At 36.5% G+C, this 18,323-nt stretch overlaps 1 protein-coding gene across 1 annotated transcript; it reads left to right on the plus strand.

Annotated features, from left to right (window-relative positions):
• Positions 1-655: 655 nt before the first annotated feature.
• Positions 656-18,242, plus strand: clint1a (clathrin interactor 1a). The gene is made up of 12 exons (XM_067387751.1): positions 656-859; positions 5,480-5,584; positions 5,720-5,816; positions 5,894-6,002; positions 6,106-6,270; positions 8,917-9,100; positions 9,320-9,539; positions 9,774-9,858; positions 10,903-10,980; positions 12,478-12,755; positions 15,039-15,219; positions 16,477-18,242. Exons 1-12 carry the CDS (start codon positions 819-821, stop codon positions 16,824-16,826), a joined length of 1,893 nt encoding a protein of 630 aa, XP_067243852.1. The 5' UTR covers positions 656-818; the 3' UTR covers positions 16,827-18,242.
• The last annotated feature ends 81 nt before the right edge of the window (positions 18,243-18,323 follow it).

Raw genomic sequence — 18,323 nt, forward strand, 5'->3', positions numbered from 1 at the left:
ATTGGAGCTGACACCCAGAAACTTGCTACTTTCTAACATGTTAATGTCTCATACTTGTCTTGACAGATGTGACTGATAAAACGTGGCAGTGCCATACAGTACAATGAACATGTCTGACTAAATTTAATATATTTTCTATACAGAACGTATTATTTTTCAGGGTTTTTTTTATTTATTTTTTTTTTTTTATTATTATATACAGTGCAGTGTTTGTATGTTTATTAAGATTAGGTACATAAAGTCTTGGCTCAAAAAATATTTTTAATTTATTTTTATTTCAACATTGTTATTATTACCAATAGGGGAAAAAAGACACTGCTCAGTTGGGCATATTGTGCCCCAATAGTATGTTGTAAAGTCTTTTATAGGCTTTTCAGATAAATTTGAAATGTAAAATAAAGACACATAAAAAAATGCACAAATCCTACAACAATTAATAATTAATATAAATTATTACAGACTGTAATGAATAATTTATAATAATGTTAATGAATCTAAATTAACTAATAATTTATACTAAACTATAATTTAAAACATGTAAGTTTTATTCTCATTCACTAACCACTTCTGGAAGGTTGTGGTGTATATGTCATGTCCTCATCAAGGAGGTTGTGCTGAAGCAGCCTACGAAATTTCCGTAGGTGACAAAGCATTTCCGTAGTAACCTGTCTGGCCTGCGCTCCTTCATCGCTGCCTGAAGCAGCGTAACTTTAGAGTTCATGCTTTGGCTGTCGTGACAGCTCGACTGGCGCGACCAGCGGATTTCAAGGGCTGGAACACCTGTTTTCGCGACCGAAAGCCACAACAACACAGCCAAGATGTTGAATATGTGGAAAGTGAGAGAGCTGGTTGATAAAGCGTGAGTATTGTGAATGTTTTCGTAAGTATTTTGGTGTCTTGTCTCATACCTGTTGAAAATGAGACACGTACGCACTCATTGACGTCACATGCACTCTCGAGACTGGAGCTAGCACAGTAGCTAACTACAGCTTTGTTGTCCCCTTAAAAGTCGCCAGTCGTTTTTCAGTCGGTTACGATACTTTATCAGACGTTTTCACTTGTTTATTACGGTTTAATTTTGTTTATAAGACAAACTGTTCCCTCAAACTTCTTTTCTTTGAACTCCGTGGCTAATTTTATGACAGTTGCTAAACTTCTGGTGTTGGCTGTCAAAACACGGCGCTTGTGTTTAATAGTGCTTTTCACATCAGATTAACATGTCGATTGTTAACATTTCTGAATGAAAAATTGTTTTAAAGCAAAGTAAGAGCACACGTTTTACTTGGCATTAGAGTGACCATAACTTTCATTTTTGACAGATATTTTCAGGCATTGTTTATGCTAACCAGTTAGCCTGATGTGAACTACTCATTGTCCATATTTGTGTGGTGTCCATTGCTGATTAATTGTCAAACTGTTTACACTTTCAGCATTTAATACTGTAAGTATAAAGATGGTTGCGTAGCTGCTATAATGGAGCACATTGAGTTTCATGGAAACTGCTGCTGTTAGACTGAAACTTGTATTTTAACCCCTTAAAGGACAGGAACTAAAAAAAAAAGGGAAACTTAAGGAAAGTGTTCCAACAAAATAATTCAGTTATGTTTTTTCTAAAAATATTGCTATTATTATAAATTTTACGGTAGCACTTGAACATAATTTGTACTTGATGTAGAAATTACACTAATTAGGTACTAACCCTGAACCTACCCCTAAACCTTAACTTAACCCATGTGGTTACCTTACACTACTCGGTACTTTTGTGGGTAAGTACATTGAAAGTTCACATACTGTAAAATAAAGTGCAACCAATTTTACAGTTTGTTTGTCCTATGAAAATAACATTTAAAAGATGAACATTTACTTTGAGATTAGTCCAGTGCAACATGCTGTCATGTTTGCTTTTACATAAAGATTCTAGGCTGATGCCACTTTTTATAGTAAGGCACTACTTGGGGTCCCAGCAAATACTAGGTAATTTCATGAAACTTCATAAAAAAAGCAGAAGTTGTAATAGTTTTTACTTCTCTTTTCTAAAGCATATCCAAAATGAAACAGCTTCTCGGATAAGAAAAAATGTAGGGCGAAACTTGATTTTGTTCATTGGGAATTGATTGGATGGTTATGGTTTGCTATAGCTGTGATCTCATGTGAGTGACAGGTTATTGACCCGCCCTCATGCCAGTAAACGCATCATCAGAAAATATGCTGCAAGAGGGGAGGGGAAGTTATTTTGATTAAAGATTACGATGTGCATTCCAATACTTCATAAAAAATACGATTTTTCAATTTTGATTTTTTTTTTTTTCTTTCTTCAGAAATTGGGCCCTCTCACTATCTCAGAAACCATTTAAGGGTTAAACTCTGTTTTAGCTGTGCTGTCTTGCAGACTGACTACTACTGTCTTATGAATAGTTTACAAGGCTGTTGAAAAGGAAAGTACAGCAATTCAGAATTGTGTTTGTCTTGAGAAGTGCCATGGTCAAGGACAAATCAAATCTCCTTCTTATAATGAACTGCTGGTCAAAGTCACAGACTACACTTCGGGTTTATTTTCGTAGACTGTGTATGTCTCAGAGTTGGGCTGCCTGTTTTCTTGTGCGATTGAAGAACCACAATTTCAACTTTTATTCAACAGAAACTTTGTGAGTTTAGCTTCAAAAACAATGTCTTACAGTATAATGACCATTAAAGAGGTTATTGTACAACTCTCAACCTGAGTTTTTTTTATCCTTCTCTGACAGTACAGAAAAGCGGTTACTGAAGGTTTTAATTCACAAATGTGAGTTTGCATAAACATTTGGGTGTTGCCTAACTGGGTAGGTTGCTGATAATGTGTCATGTAGGCTACATTTTCTTTTCAGCTAAGAAACTCATCAGCTGACACTGTTGGAAGTTGAAGGGTCTAGCTACTTGGAGACAAAAATTAATTATTGGAGAAGCAAAAAAGCCTGTATCTTATATGCTGGAAGACACTGAATATTAAGAAAGAATCAATACCATCTAGACCACCACCACCATCAAAAAAAAAAAAAAAAAAGTCATTTCCTGTTTATACTGCAAGTTTTTGAAAACAGTGTAGCAAGCCTCCAGAGTCTTTTTCATCTCCAACAGCCTGACCTTTTTACAGACGACTTGCCAAGTGTAGCCATGGGTGGACTGATGAAGTGTGGGGAATTTAGCTTCATGCTGGGAAAGCAATGAACAGCCTGTTCCATAATGGTATGAAAGTTCTGAGATGACACAGGAAGACTTCAGTAGTACCTGAAATAAAAATCAAATCAGCCTGCATTGCCCTCCTCAAGCTGTGAAACCAGTTAATGCAGTTGACCGGTCTGGTGTGTGTTTTTGAAGAATTACACTCTTGTTTATCCCAAATTTTTCAGGATGAGGAGATGATTGCACCCTGCAAGCATAAGCAAACGGATGTCCTGACCTCTTTTTTTATCACCTCAAACTGTGTCGACAGTGTTACAGTGTGTCTGGTAGTCCAGGGAGATTTTATTTTCTTTGATCATTTTGATTCTATCTTTGTCTAGGTCATTGTGTAATCTATCTGATTAAACCTTGAATAAACAAGGAAACAAGGATGTAGGGAGGTTTTGTTTTGTTTTTCAGCTTTTTTCAGTTTATTCTTCCATTGAGCAAGACAATACCCATGTAATTTATTCAATAGGCTGTAAACTGAGACGTTTTCTAGACAAATGGTAGTGGTCTTTCTTAAAAAACACAAAAAATCTCGGAGCAGGAAAGATTGTGGACCTCATATGGTGCTTTTATTTGATCCACCTTCTATTCTTACAGAGCTTGTCCTACACCCCACCCATATACTGAGATCTTGTGTGTCTTGTATAACCACTCTTTATGTTACTCTGGTTATGGCCCTCTAGTGCTAAACTGGTTTGGCATAATAAGAGATTTTAGTGCCATGCTTTGCTGGTTACCTCCATCTGGTATTCGAAGGCAGGGTCTGAGATTGAATTATTTGAATAACTATTCTAACTGTTCTGTTCCTTTTTTTTAAAAATAAAAGTTTTCATTGGTACCAGTGATGCAACCTTAGGGTATTTTTTAAAAATGGTTACTCACTCACCAGATAACATGATGCACAAAAATATGCCTTGTATATATAGTTTGAATAGGAAGTGATTTTCAGTTATAGCTGAGGAAAAAAATAGCATTTGCTCACCACATTGTCAGATAGCTCAAAACTCATGTTGTTCGATACCCATTTGATTTTCTGCCTTGGAACACAAAAGGAGATCATTTGCAGAATGTCCACGTTCTCATGCGTTTTGTGACCGATCATGTTGTATCAGGTGTGATTTGAGAACTATAAAGGAGGGAGAAATTTTCAGCTAATAGCGACCTAGTTATGAATGCAGACTTAAATTTATCATATGGCTTTAGATGGCTTGGAATGTAGCACACAAGTCATATGGACTACTTTTTTTTTGTACTCTTAATTTTCTTGCCCTTTTGGAGCTTGACAGCCCTTCTCACTAAAGTGTATGCTTTTGTTGTATGGAGAATCGCAGGTTCACTGTCAGAAGTACAGCAGGTTGTCCCTGGGGTAGTAACCTCAAAGTCGTTGTGAAATCAAAATTGACACTATTTACTTTGTTAGCGCACATTACTAGTATTGAGGTTATCAGTTAACCCATGCAAGGTAATACACAGAAAAAAATTGTCATGGGTAATGTGAAAATTTGCTTCCATTCTGGAATGGCGTTTCCTCTCTGATGACATCAGTTTAACGACTTGGGTAGAATATCCTTAACCACTCCCCTCCAACTGTCAGTCTGCTATGAGCAAGAGATGGAGAAGATATAAAACCTCGCCCTCTATTCAATATTCCTTTTCACTTGGAAATGCATCACAACACTGAAGTAAAGTCAGTTGCAACTTCCGGTTCACACAGACTTTAAAGGGACAATTTTGTGCCAATTTTGTGCCTTACATGAGGGTGACCATTTTTTCTATGGCATGTTTGTAATAAATAATTTGCTTTTTATTACAAATGGTCTTTCTTTCAGTTGCATGACCAAACAAACTCTCTTTCAGCAGACTCTTTAATACATTCATTACAATCATTAATTACAATTGTCACTTGGCACTTGCACAAACCTGCTCGCCAGGGTCCCGCAGTTCAGGTCCTTATTTTGATTAATATCATTTCCATCTTGTTCAACTAAAGGATTTAACTGATTTGATACAGGATCAACTTTATGGATGTCTGTTTAAAGTGCATATACCAAATATCACCTCATGGAGATGATTAATACAGGCACCTGTGCAACAGCTGCTGTCTGCTCAGTCTCTCAATTCAGTTAATTTTTACAAATGATTTATCTGAATTTTTTTTCAGTAATATTTAGTCTTTGATGAAAGGCTCTTTCCAGCAGATTATTACACAATCACTCTGAATAAAGACTTTACTGAAAGACTTTACTTTTTTGTTTTAATCTCTTTTTTACAGAACCAATGTTGTTATGAACTATACTGAAACTGAGTCTAAAGTTCGAGAAGCCACCAATGACGACCCGTGGGGACCCTCTGGACAGTTAATGGGAGAGATTGCCAGGCAAGTGGGGGTTTTTTGATGGTTTATTTTTGACTTCTCTAAATTCTTTATCTTGACTCTGAACATGTCAACAGTTACGCATACTCACGATATGGAAAGTCTGCTAAGTTTTGCCTATCTTCGGTTTCAATTCAGGGCTACATTCATGTATGAGCAGTTTCCAGAGGTTATGAATATGCTGTGGACCAGAATGCTGAAAGACAACAAGAAAAACTGGAGAAGAGTTTACAAGGTATGTTTTACTGATGACGATCCAGGAGTTTTGTTTTGCTGTAATCGGTCCTGAGCTTTACTTCCTTTCCACCTCAGTCTTTACTGCTGCTGGCGTACCTGATTAGAAATGGATCTGAACGTGTGGTCACTAGTGCAAGAGAGCACCTGTATGACTTGCGTTCAATTGAAAGCTTTCATTGTATAGGTGAGTGAACTGCACAAAGACGAGAGCTTATATAATTTTTTTGTCTTACATGTACACTGTTTGATGCCTTTAAATGATGGATGAATGGGTTTTGTGATTTCAGATGAGAATGGCAAAGACCAGGGTGTCAATGTGCGTCAGAAGGTAAAGGAGCTGATAGAGTTTGTCCAGGATGATGATAGATTGAGAGAGGAGAGGAAGAAAGCCAAGAAAAACAGGGACAAGTATATAGGCGTGTCCTCTGACAGCATGTCAGGTTTCAGATACTGTAAGTCCTTAACTTCCTCTCTTTTTCACACATACACACACACTGTCCTCACCATCATGTTTATAAGGGTTTACAAGGTGTTTTATATCATACAGCAAACTCATTTATCATAAGGAATTTATTTAAATGGGACTATCTGAAAACAAGGAGGTTCCGTCTCCTCTCCTCTGTTATTATCCCTGAAGGATTTGCATTGCCAGATCAGTGAACAGTACTAATTCTTTAATTTGATACCCAGCATAGCTGCTTTTTCACATGACAGCATAAATTATATTTTTGATGTCCTGGATTGGGAAGGAAAAAAAGGCATGATTTGTAATGACCGTTTCAGATTTAATTGGTATCTTATTTTAGTTTGACAGTCATTTAGCTCTAAAGTTTAATGAAACTTGAGATATATGTCTTTTAATGTGTTTTTGAGCTGGTGGCTTGCAAATTTTTTCAGTAATGTAACCACATTATAATCACAGTTCTTAGTTATGGAATATACCTAAGAGGAAGCTTTACTGTCTCATCTCACTTCTCTTTACATTGAAATCGAGTCAGTGTTTATGGGTGAACCTCTTACCTGGTCATATTTCACCCCACCCCCCCCGGAAAAATAAATTATATTTTGCATAACAACAATAAACCTAAATTTTTGCATTATTTTCATGGCAATTAAGCATCCACCTCATAAATAGTTTAATTAACAAAAAATTGTATATTAATTTAAGTATTAATTTATATATACATTTTTGGTAATATTACATTTCCTTTAATTTATGCTTCAGTAATTTAATTCTAATGAGAATCACCATTAAAGGCCCACTGAAATGCCTTGAAACACGCAGCATTATTCAGTGTGTTGACGTAATTTCCACTGAAACAGGAAGACAGGGCGGGACATATCGACAGCTCCTCCTCTTTTTTTAAAAATGGCCAATAGCTAGAGATGCACCTCTTCTCACTTCTTACCGATTCCGAGCCGATCTTTTTTGTTACCAGTGGCACAGGCAATAACGTCAGCTGCACGTTCTCGCTCTCTTCTCTGTCACGGTGAAGTGACACACCCCCGCATGGGCGCCTACACTCTGTCACTCGTCATTCGCTCCGGTTAAATAGTGCTTACTGCGCATAAATTTTAGTAATTCCCGCAGGTTTTGCACTCACGCCGAAGGTGCGCGCACCACTGATCTATATAGGTGAAGCAGACAAGCCACGAGACAGAAGTCAAACAGAGTCACAAGTACCAAAGTAAGTGGCTTACTTAGCTTAAACTGTCAAATACATACAAAAGTATGTCAAAACCAGCGGCACAGGCAATCTTGGCGAGTATTCAGATAAACACAGTCAGTTTTGAATCGTTAAATAGCTGAGAAAGTGAACTCATGTTGTGTGTAACAGTATTGGGTCCGTTAAACACCTTCCATGAACTCTTAAAGGGCCAGCAGTCCAATATTCCTGCTGCTGTCTGTCATGTTAATCAAACAACAAAAGACAAAGAAAATCACTTTCTGCTCTTGACTGAATACATTTTATAATTTTAATGGTAAGAATTGATCTGTATTAATATTTACAATAAAGACTACAGAAATTAAGGTAACCAGTGTAAAATAACACTGAATGTGTCATTTTACATTTGATTACTTTAATTTCTGTAGAATAGAAACCCAGTTAACCCCAAAAACTTAAGTGTCATAGCTCTCTTTATTCTATTGCATTTATTTGAGCTGTTTATTTTACTTGCTTTTAATATTTTTTTTTTTTTTTTTTTTAATGAAAATAAAACTTTGCACTGAAGAAAGTAGATTTTTGTTTGTATATGTCAATTATAGTTCTTAGAAAGAAAATCGGAATCGGCAAAAATTGGTATCGGCCGATATCACTAACAAAAAAAATCGGAATCGGCCAAGAAACTTGCAATCTGTGCATCTCTACCAATAGCGTATTGTTTATATCGCAGCTCTGTCAGAGTCGCAGTTTCCTCCTAATCTCTAGCCATTTCTCCTCCATACCACTTTAAAATATAGCATTCTGTGCAGAATTCAAATGGGTCCGTTACATTTTCTGGTATATGCCGACTCGCGCATATGATACGCTCTGTGCTATCATGTCCCTGGACTGGAGCAGACTATGTGCGCGCTGCGGGGGTTCACGTGACGCTAACATGAAACCAGACTTCATTCACCTCAATGGAAAGCATATTTACACTGAATCGTTCCCTATCTCCTATAGTGCACTATGTGCCTTTCACAATGTAGAAAATGGTAAAAGTGACCAATATTAGCCATAGCTTCAGTGTTTATTTATAATGTAGGGGGTGGAACACTTTAGATTCTAGCATTTGATTGGATAGAAAATCTGATGAAAAGCTGAAGTGCAGAGTGATTCATCAAAATCACTGATCCATAGTGGTGGAAGTGAGAGACTGTTTTGAAGTTTTGAATGCTAATTGCAAATTTTGCTATTGTTTTGGATCACACTTGCTTATATATAACAGCAAGACTAACATATTAATCTTTCTTCTTATTTTGGGGTGAAATATGACCCAGAGATTCACCCTTTTACTTCTTATATTGCCATGTTTAAGTTCTAAATGAAGCTTGTCTTTATAATATGTGTGTATAGCATAACACATTGCTATCCTGTTCATGCATTCTGCAGCGGAGGACAAGTTTGATTTCAAAGAATCACGCTCGAAATGGGATGAAGACTGGGACAAAAGCAAGGGAGCTTTCCCTTTCAGTGAGAAACTGGGAGAGATCAGCGATAAGATTGGAAGCACCATTGATGACACAATCAACATGTTCCGCAAAAAAGACAGGGACGACTCTCCTGACAGATTCGGGTCAGGACCCCCAGGCCGTCTCACCTTGAAACACATTTTCTCTTTTTTGAAACACAAATAGCATAAATGTTATAACTAATTAAATGAACAAATTGTTGACAGCTGTATAACATTTTGTACTGATTGTGTCATGGACTGATTTGTTTTGTCTACTTGTTCTCAAATAAAACATTTTGTTAGTAATCTTATACCAGCTTATGCTTTATCTCCTCTGTATAGTGAGACAGATGAGGACCGTCGGGGAACACGAAACGGGCAGACGGGGAAATCCGAATTTAAAGATGATGAAGAGACGGTGACAACAAAAAGCGTCCAGATCGTCCAGGCCACGGAGACCACTGCCACTCGTAAGAGAGGTGTTCCATCCAAAACGATAGACCTGGGAGCAGCTGCGCATTACACTGGCGATAAACCCTCCACCGACACAAACGCAAGCCAGGTAGAGAAACGCTACAGCGAAACAACAGCTACTAGCACTAGTCTTTTTCCTGTATAATTAAACCTCTCTGGCACTTGGACTCATCAAATATGAAACTTCAACGAGAGGTTTGTTAGTATATAGCATGAAATGAAATGTTAAACTTGTATTTAAAAAAAAAAAACTTTGACTCTACACTGACATCTTGTGGTAGCTGTTAAGAGTGTTTTCAGTTTGTCCTCTTTGTTGTCATAGACTACATCAGCAGTGAACCAGCCCAGTTCTGGTCTGGTGGACTTGTTCTCAGCAGATCCTGCACCTGCTCAACCAGCCTCCAAAGGTGACAGTAGTAACATGCATTTTCTTTGGGTTTCTTTGAGTTAAGAATATCTTTGTGGAGCTATGGTGTTGGCAGAGGAACATATTTTAGATATATTTTTTTATCATTTACTTACTTTACTACCTCAACAATTGAACATGCAAGAACAATTATATTTATATATTTTTAGGGTTCATCCCTAATGGAAGTAGGGTAGCACCAACTACTCGATTAGTTCTGCCTCAAGTCACTAAATCTAAAGAGTGCTTTATGTACACAATACATGTTATAAGTAGACCACACCAATGCTGCAGACATCCAAGATGTTCAAGCCAAAATTTTTCAAACCACTCTGAAAGTAATCAAGGATTGCCCCAAGACCTGATAGAAACTAAAAGCGAGCAGTACATGACCTGGTTTCGCAACATTCAAAGCAAGCTGCATGAATCTTGCAAAGGACATTGTCCAACAATACAGCATTCAACTTTTCATGAATAGAAGAATACTTATTTTGAGTCATTTGCATAAGGTAAACATTTCTGTCAGACTGCTTTTCTGTATGAATAATAATAATGAGTAGTTATGCAAGCTGTAGTCGATGTTCATGAAGAATGGATGAGGAGATAAGTGAAAGTAGCAGGAAGCGTTCTGCCATTAGTTTGGTGGTGTGGACGTTTCCCACTGAAAGGGAAGGGTGCACAGTGAAGTTTAGCATATGCACTCTCCTGCGCTCATGCTGCCTGCTGGAGCATTTAGTGACTGGGGCCAGATGTCAAAGTGGTCCCTGGTGGGTGTGTAGTGCTGAGCAGATGTGTAGCTCCCTCCCCTCACTGTCCTGCTCCCTCCTCCACCAGTCAAACAGCTGTATCTTTCCTCGTCTACATAACTCCAGCCACAGGCTGCTGGAATGTAACGTGACCAGAGTGTGTGTGTGTCCCTTACAGATGCCAACAGATGTTTCTTATTTCTATGTTCTCAATTTTTGTCTTTTCAGGAAATTAGTGAAGAATTTATAGGTTTTGCAAATATAGAATGTCATAATTGAACATCTCTCTTTCATTCTAGTTCTAAACTCTGACCTAATTGGAGGTTTTGCTGATTTCTCCTCTCCTGCAGCTGCAGCCACTCTTCCGTCATCAGCTGGTATGTTTATGTAACCTCTTAACACACTATCAGGTCAAAAATACAACCTGAAACACTTGGTTATTTTTACTACTTCTTATTACAACATACACTACTGTTCAAAAGTTTAGGTCTGTAAGATTGCTTTAAGACATTATTAGTTTTATTCAGCATGATCAAAAGTGACTGTAAAAACTTTTACATTATTACAAAAGATTTTAACTTTTTATTCATCAAAGAAATGTATTATGGTTTCCACAAAAAAAAATAATAAGCAGTACAACTGATAATAAATAATAAATGTTGAGCAGCAAATCAGCATATTGGAATGATTTCTGAAGGATCATGTGACACTGAAGACTGGAGTAATGATGCTGAAAATGCAGCTTTGCCTTCACAGGAATAAATAACATTTTAAAATGTTCAAATTGAAAACTTATTTTAAATTGTAATAAACTTTCACAACTTTACTGTATTTTTTATTAAATAAATGCAGCCTAGATGAGCATAAGATACTTTTTCCCCCCGAAAAAAAAAAACGTAACAACCCCCAACTTTTGAATGGTACTGTATTTTCAAAAGGAACTAGTCAGTGTGTTTCCTAAATGACAGTTCAGTTAATTAGTCTTAAGAAAACCCTGTATAATTAGGCAGGTTTTGGGGTTCACATAACCCCTATCAAACATGTTTCTTAGGACAGTAAGACAGAAACAGCAACTGAGTGAAACTGAACAATATTTAAAACATCCTTACTAATAATATCAGAACTAGTAATCAGAAAATCTAGATAAATTTGTCGAACTTAGTTATTGATTAAGTCGACCATCATGACTGATTCCTAACATTCTGTAACTAATGATCTTTAGAATATATGCCTACAGAAAAAGTCATTATTTTTACCAAAGTAAGTCTCTATATTTTTTTCTAATTAAACTCGCATGTTAAAGTCAAAGCCTTAAGGGAGTACAACTTGAAAGACACGAAGTGGTGATATGTGTGTGTTTATTATATGATTATTTAAATGTAGTTGTGGGAATATAACAGAAGGCTGTTAGTTTTTTCTGCTGGACCGGAGTTTGCCATCCTCAGCTGCCTGTTTATGAAATACTCCAAGCAGAAAGCTCTTAAATAGTGAAAGGAGGGGGCAGCCATATGGTGGGCTGCTGTGCTAAAAGCTAATGAGCACAGACACATTTCAGCTCTTGTTGGGTATGACACGTTACCCTCTGCATTTCTGGGACTGAGCTGAAGTAACTGAGAGACTGAGATTCTTTTGATATTCATGCATCTTCAGAGCCCTGATAGTTTTATTACTGTTTCTCTTGTGTTGCTCATTTGCAAATCCTGTTTTATCTGCTAGATGATAAAGCTTGACGTAAAGCAAGATTGTAGATTTTGTGCAGTTAAAGCATAAATATGGCTTTTGATCAAAAAGCTTCCACCTGTGATACTTTAGTTCTCGATAATATTTGTGCTTCTCTGCTCACCATTTCATCAGAGACTTTTGTGCTTCCTCAGCCCCAGCGTCTAGTGGAAATGGAGACTTTGGTGATTGGAACGCTTTTCCTGTAGCCCAACCAGCCGTCCCGGTGGCCCAGCCTGTCAACCCTGTAGGAATAGACCTTTTCTCAGGTCTGCAGGTGGCGCCTGCTCCTGCCCCTTCATCCACAGCACCCTCATCTGACCTTTTTGACCTAATGGGCTCCTCCCAGACCACTAACTTCAGCACCTCCCAAAGCATGAACTTCTCCATGACCACCTCTCAGACCATTGGCCTACCAACGTCCACATCACAGGTGTCTTCTGGCTTTAAGATTTCTCTCAATGTTATCGACGTATATAATATGAAGAAAGAGTACTTGATACATCATACAGTCATTTTACTTCAAGACTTCATGAAAAGCTTTAAAGAGCACAGTTTTTTTTTTTTTTTTTTTTTTTTTTTTTTGTCCCACTTTTATTTCTTATTTACTTTTTTTTAATAGCTAGTATAGTTTTGTTGATGTAACTAAAAGCTGATTTGCTACTTACTATTGGTTTGCAGGTGATACTTTCTCTTTCTAGAGAATTTTATTAGATGACAAATGATATTATGCTATTGCATTCAAGATGAGTCATCAGTAGTTTTGGTTCATTTTCTGAGAAGAGATAAATTATACATTACACTCTAAAAAATGCTGGGTTGAAATTGGACAAACCCAGCAGTTGGGTTAAATGTTTTCCCAACATGCTGGGTAGTTTTATTTAACCCAACTATTGTTTAAAAATGACTGTATTGCTTGCTTAAAATTAACCCAAAGTATGTTGGAAATTAACATTTATTATGTTTAATAAATGAACATTTATTAATAAGTTGAATTAATAATAATTCAACAATAAACATTTATTAAATTGCTTATTAATAAATGTTCACCTTTTGATTATTATTGTTGCCTCTAGTAATTATGTGTCTGATTCTTATTTTTAATTTCTTACCTATTTTGGGTTCATTTTAAGCCAGCCATACAGTAATTTTTAAACATTAATTGGATTAATTAAAACTGCCCAGCACTTTAGGCAAACATTTAAACCAATCACTAGGTTTGTCCATTTTCAACCCAACTTGGGTTGTTTTTAACCCAGCATTTTTTAGTGTACCATTCAAATGTTTGGGTTTTTATATAATATAATATAATATAATATAATATAATATAATATAATATAATATAATATAATATAATATAATATAATATAATATAATATAATATTAAAAAATATTTCCTTAGCACCAAATCAGCATATTAGAGTGATTTCTGAAGGATCATGTGACACTGGAATAATGATGCTGAAAATGCAGCTTTGACATCACAGAAATAAATAACATTTTAAAATATATACAAATAGAAAATGGTTATTTTAAATTGTAATAACACAGTATTACTATGTTTTTGATCAAATAAATGCAGCCAAATAGATTCTTAGTTAAATTCATAATAAATTCTTTCCAAAACATTAAAAAAATACTAACCCCAAACTTTTGAATAGTAGTTTACATTTTAATTGTGTACATTTACTGGAAGTTTATTTAGTCGACTTTTATGAGTACAAAAATGGCCGCAGTGCTAATAGACTTATAAAACTCCACAAAAATAATGAATATAAGCCACAAAACATTGTTATGCAGAGTCTTGTATAGGTAGTTTTAGCCTAACTTACAAATGTGTACATTTGCATTTCATTAGCTATCACACCTTTAATAGACTTTTGTGTATTGGTATCCCTCAACATTATGTTTACAGCACAAAGAATCAAGATGAAACCTAGTGATGTAGAGCCAGTGCTGCACATAGATGTGGTTTTCATTCAGATCCCCATCTGTAGAGTACTTAATGCATCTCATCTAAGTGGAACTGCACACTAAACACTATTTACGCAAGAAAAGACAATTCTGGCCGAGGTTCAGAGCAAGTGGTTTAGAGAGCAGGCAACATGAAAGCGAAATGAGCGAGGGTTAACACGCAGCATCGGCACAATTTTCCACCCACCCCCTCCTCATTACCCATCAACCCCGGTCCCCTTGGGACACCCATCACAGAGAATGGCAGAATGAGGAGGAACAAGTTTAAGTCAGAAAACCATTAAATTGAAACAAAAGCCTTGCACAAAGATAATATTTGCATGCTAAAAGCCTGACCTACTTTAAAATGGCAAGTTTTGTTTGGCTAAAGAAAAAAGCAACCCCCCTCCCTCCATAATTAGAGGGACTTGAGATGCATTTTAACATGCTGAAATAATTTTAGGAGAAGACGATGCCTCTCAACCAACATTTCTGTCTTGCATAGCTATAGAGTCTAGATAACCCTGAAAGACCACAGTGTCATGTTCTGGAGTATTAATACTGCCTTTCTTCTTCTCTGACTTGTGTCATTCTGCCATTGGCAAACATTCATGGCCATCAGAGAATTTTAATTATCATGCTTGAATTGCAGCAGAACAGTATCATCTCAACAAAATCAGAAGAAACATTGTTTTTGATCATATGGGCGCTATCAGAAATGCTTTGTCCTAAAACTGACTTGATTTTCCTTTGGTTTTTACAGCCTCTGCAGACTTTGGGGGGTCCACTGATGCCCCAGCAGCCGATGGCCCAGAAGCCCAATCCCAAAGCCTCTGTGCCTTCCACCTGGTCCAACTCTAATGTAGACATAAGCTTGGACTACCTTGGCCCTGGAATGCAGCCACCCAAACCTTCTCAGCCCACGCTTAACATGATGCAACATGGTAAGCATATAGACCAGGGGTGTCCAATCCTGCTCCTGGAGGGCCACTGTCCTGCAAATTTCAGCTCCAACCCCAAACACACCTGAACCAGCTAATCAAGGTCTTACTAGGCATACTAGAAACTTCCAGACAGGTGTGTTGAGGCAAGTTGGAGCTAAACTTTGCGGGGCAGTGGCCCTACAGGACCGAGTATAGACACCCATGATATAGACACTGATGTAGAGTGTCTGGGACAGGTTTGAACTTGGAGTTTAGAAAATTAAATGAGCTCAAAAGAATTCAAATAATTAAGGGTCTGTATGAGGAAAGGAGAAAATGAGAAAGCAATAAAAAAAAGAAAGAAAAATAATTTAAAAATTATAAGTATAATAATATAAGGTATGAAAGTATAAGTGCAAAGTAGAATCAGATGAAGAGAGCAATCTGCCATGTTTTATGCATTTTTAATTTTCTCATTCTTCTAGTTCTGTTTTTCCTCTTTAGTTTGTTGTTTATGGTATTGTGTGACGTTTTCTGTGAAGCACTTTTTTCTTGAGTGTTTTAAAAGGTGTTATATAAATAAAGCTTTATGCTATAAAATTAAATTTAGGAAATTTTCCAGAATCAAGAACATTACTATTAGAGTTTGAAACCTTCTTTACAGCATTTTCAATTAAAATATTCATATATATATATATTTTTTTTTCAAATAAGTAATATTTTTAATAGAGAACTTTAGGATGACCATGGCACTCTTTCAAATTAAAAAGCCTTTATGATAGGCTTATATTTGGGTAGGTTTATGGTTATGATAGAATTAATATTTTTAAAATAAACTATTGTTCAAAAGTTTGGGGTCACTTTTTATTTAAGATTTTTTTTATATTAATACTCATTTTTTCATCATAGTAACAATGACAGTAAATGCATTTTATAATGTTACAAAAGATTTCTATTTTTAAAAAACGCTGTTTTGTTTTACTTGTTTGTATTCATCAAAGAATCCTGAAAAAAAAAAATTAACTAAAATTTAACAAAAATTAACAATTAACAAAATTTTTACTGTATTTTTGATCAGCATAAGAGACTTCTTTCAAAAACATTTTTAAAAATCTTGCCCTTCCAAAACTTTAGAACGGTAGTGTATTAAAAAACAAACATATGACGCATTTAATCAGTGTGTCATTTTATACACCAAAGACAATTGAGAAAACAATTCTGATTATTTTAATGGATTGGCAGCCCTAATGAATTTTTTTCCCCTCTATCCTGCAATAGGAGTTCAGACTCCTGTCAACATGATTACTCAGGGCTTTGCTGGAATGAACCTGGGCATGCAGGCTACCCCTGCAATGGTCAGACCTCCCAGCAACACCATGATGGGAGGAATGAACATGGGCATGCAGCCTGGCATGACAGGTAGTGCCATGTCCATGCCACCTATGGGAGGGATGCCAGTCAATCAGGGAATGATGGGAATGAATATGAACATGGGTATGTCTACAGCTGCCATGGGGATGCCAGGAAGCATGGGCATGGGTACAGGAATGCCGGTCATGGGGATGAACCCTGCCATGGGACAGCCTAAACAAGATGCCTTTGCAGATTTTGCCAACTTTGGGAAATGAATTGCAAAGTATTAAGTGAACAATCTTTCAGGAGATGTGACCATGAAGAAGCTATGAAGAGCTAGAAGACAAAGACTACTTGAAAGATGTCAAATAAAGCCTCACAGGAAATTTGTTCAAATGATGCTGTTCAACTGGATGATTATATTATTTTCGATGTTCTTCTGATCAGCTGTACCAAGGAGCTCTGTCGAGGGTGGCTGGCTTGTTCTGAGAATCATTTCGGTCATTGCACACACACGCACGCACGTCCCACGTTTCCATGGCGACGGGATATCGCTTTAAGGATTGTGATGATAGTGAATGACTCCGGTTGACCTCTTACACAACTTCTTAATTTAACCCAGGAAATGTTTGGGTTTCTAATGCTGTAGAAAAATCATAATAATCAATTCTGGCCTTTCCTCTACTCTGCCTTAAGTTGATAACCTGTAAATATTTTTGCGCGCAGACAATAAGTTATTGAGTTCTAAGATTAACGAATTATGACGGTGAGGATTTTTGTATGGAGTAAAGCTTGTGATCACTTTGCCATTTTGTATTTGATTTTAACCTTTTTCTGAAGAGAAATGAAGTACATCAAGATGATAGAATGATGACTCCAAATCAAAACCTTTGTGGCCTTAAATAGTAAATGTGTAATCTGATCTTCTTTGCATCTTTATGAAAATGCAAAATCTGTCATTAGAACACATGGTGCCTGTCAGCCTCTTGCCTTTTTTTTTCCCCTGAAAAAAAAAATAAAAAAAAAATAAATTCTTTAGACAATATGAAAAATACAGTATTTATTAAAGGTACTGTTAAAGAAGATCCATATCCAGTGGTGTACATAATATGCACACACACTTTTTTTTTTTTTTTTTTAATGTTTTTGCATGGTTAACTTATAAGGAAGAGTTTGGATGTCTAAAAGATTTTTATATATATTTGAACCTGATATGGGTTCGTATTTTTATGCAGGTCTGCTCATGCTGAGTGTAGGGTGAGGCAGTGTGTTTGTAAACCCTGGTAGCACAGAGTTGGATGCTGTATCCAGAGGACCATCACTGTATTGTCAAGATCATCTGTTTCTGTCCACAGTGTCCGCTGACGCTAACCGAGCGCCTCTCCTCCATTCTGAGGCATTTTATAAGCAGAATGACCAAATTCTTCCTTTCTTGTTTCTTTTCCCCCCCCCTGAAGGGCTGGTTTAGGTCTTTGTAGTCAGGTCTGTTGGGTTCTGTAGGATCTAAACTATTGAGTGGTTAAGGGTTGGGGAGTGTTACATGAAACACTATGTTTATGCAAATCTACAGCAAGCAACAAAAAACAAGATCTTTCTTCCACTGAGAATGTTTAATATGTTTTCAATTTCATACAATGACATGATTGTACTTATGATCTTTTATGAATGACAATAAAAAGTTGATTTCCATTTTCATTGTGATCCTTGTTTTTATCTCCTCTAATCAATTGCATGTCTTAAAAATAGTCTGTTCTTAGAGTTCTCCTAGGACC

The sequence above is a fragment of the Chanodichthys erythropterus genome, chromosome 1 (assembly GCF_024489055.1).
Source record: "Chanodichthys erythropterus isolate Z2021 chromosome 1, ASM2448905v1, whole genome shotgun sequence".
Classification (NCBI taxonomy): Eukaryota; Metazoa; Chordata; class Actinopteri; order Cypriniformes; family Xenocyprididae; genus Chanodichthys; species Chanodichthys erythropterus.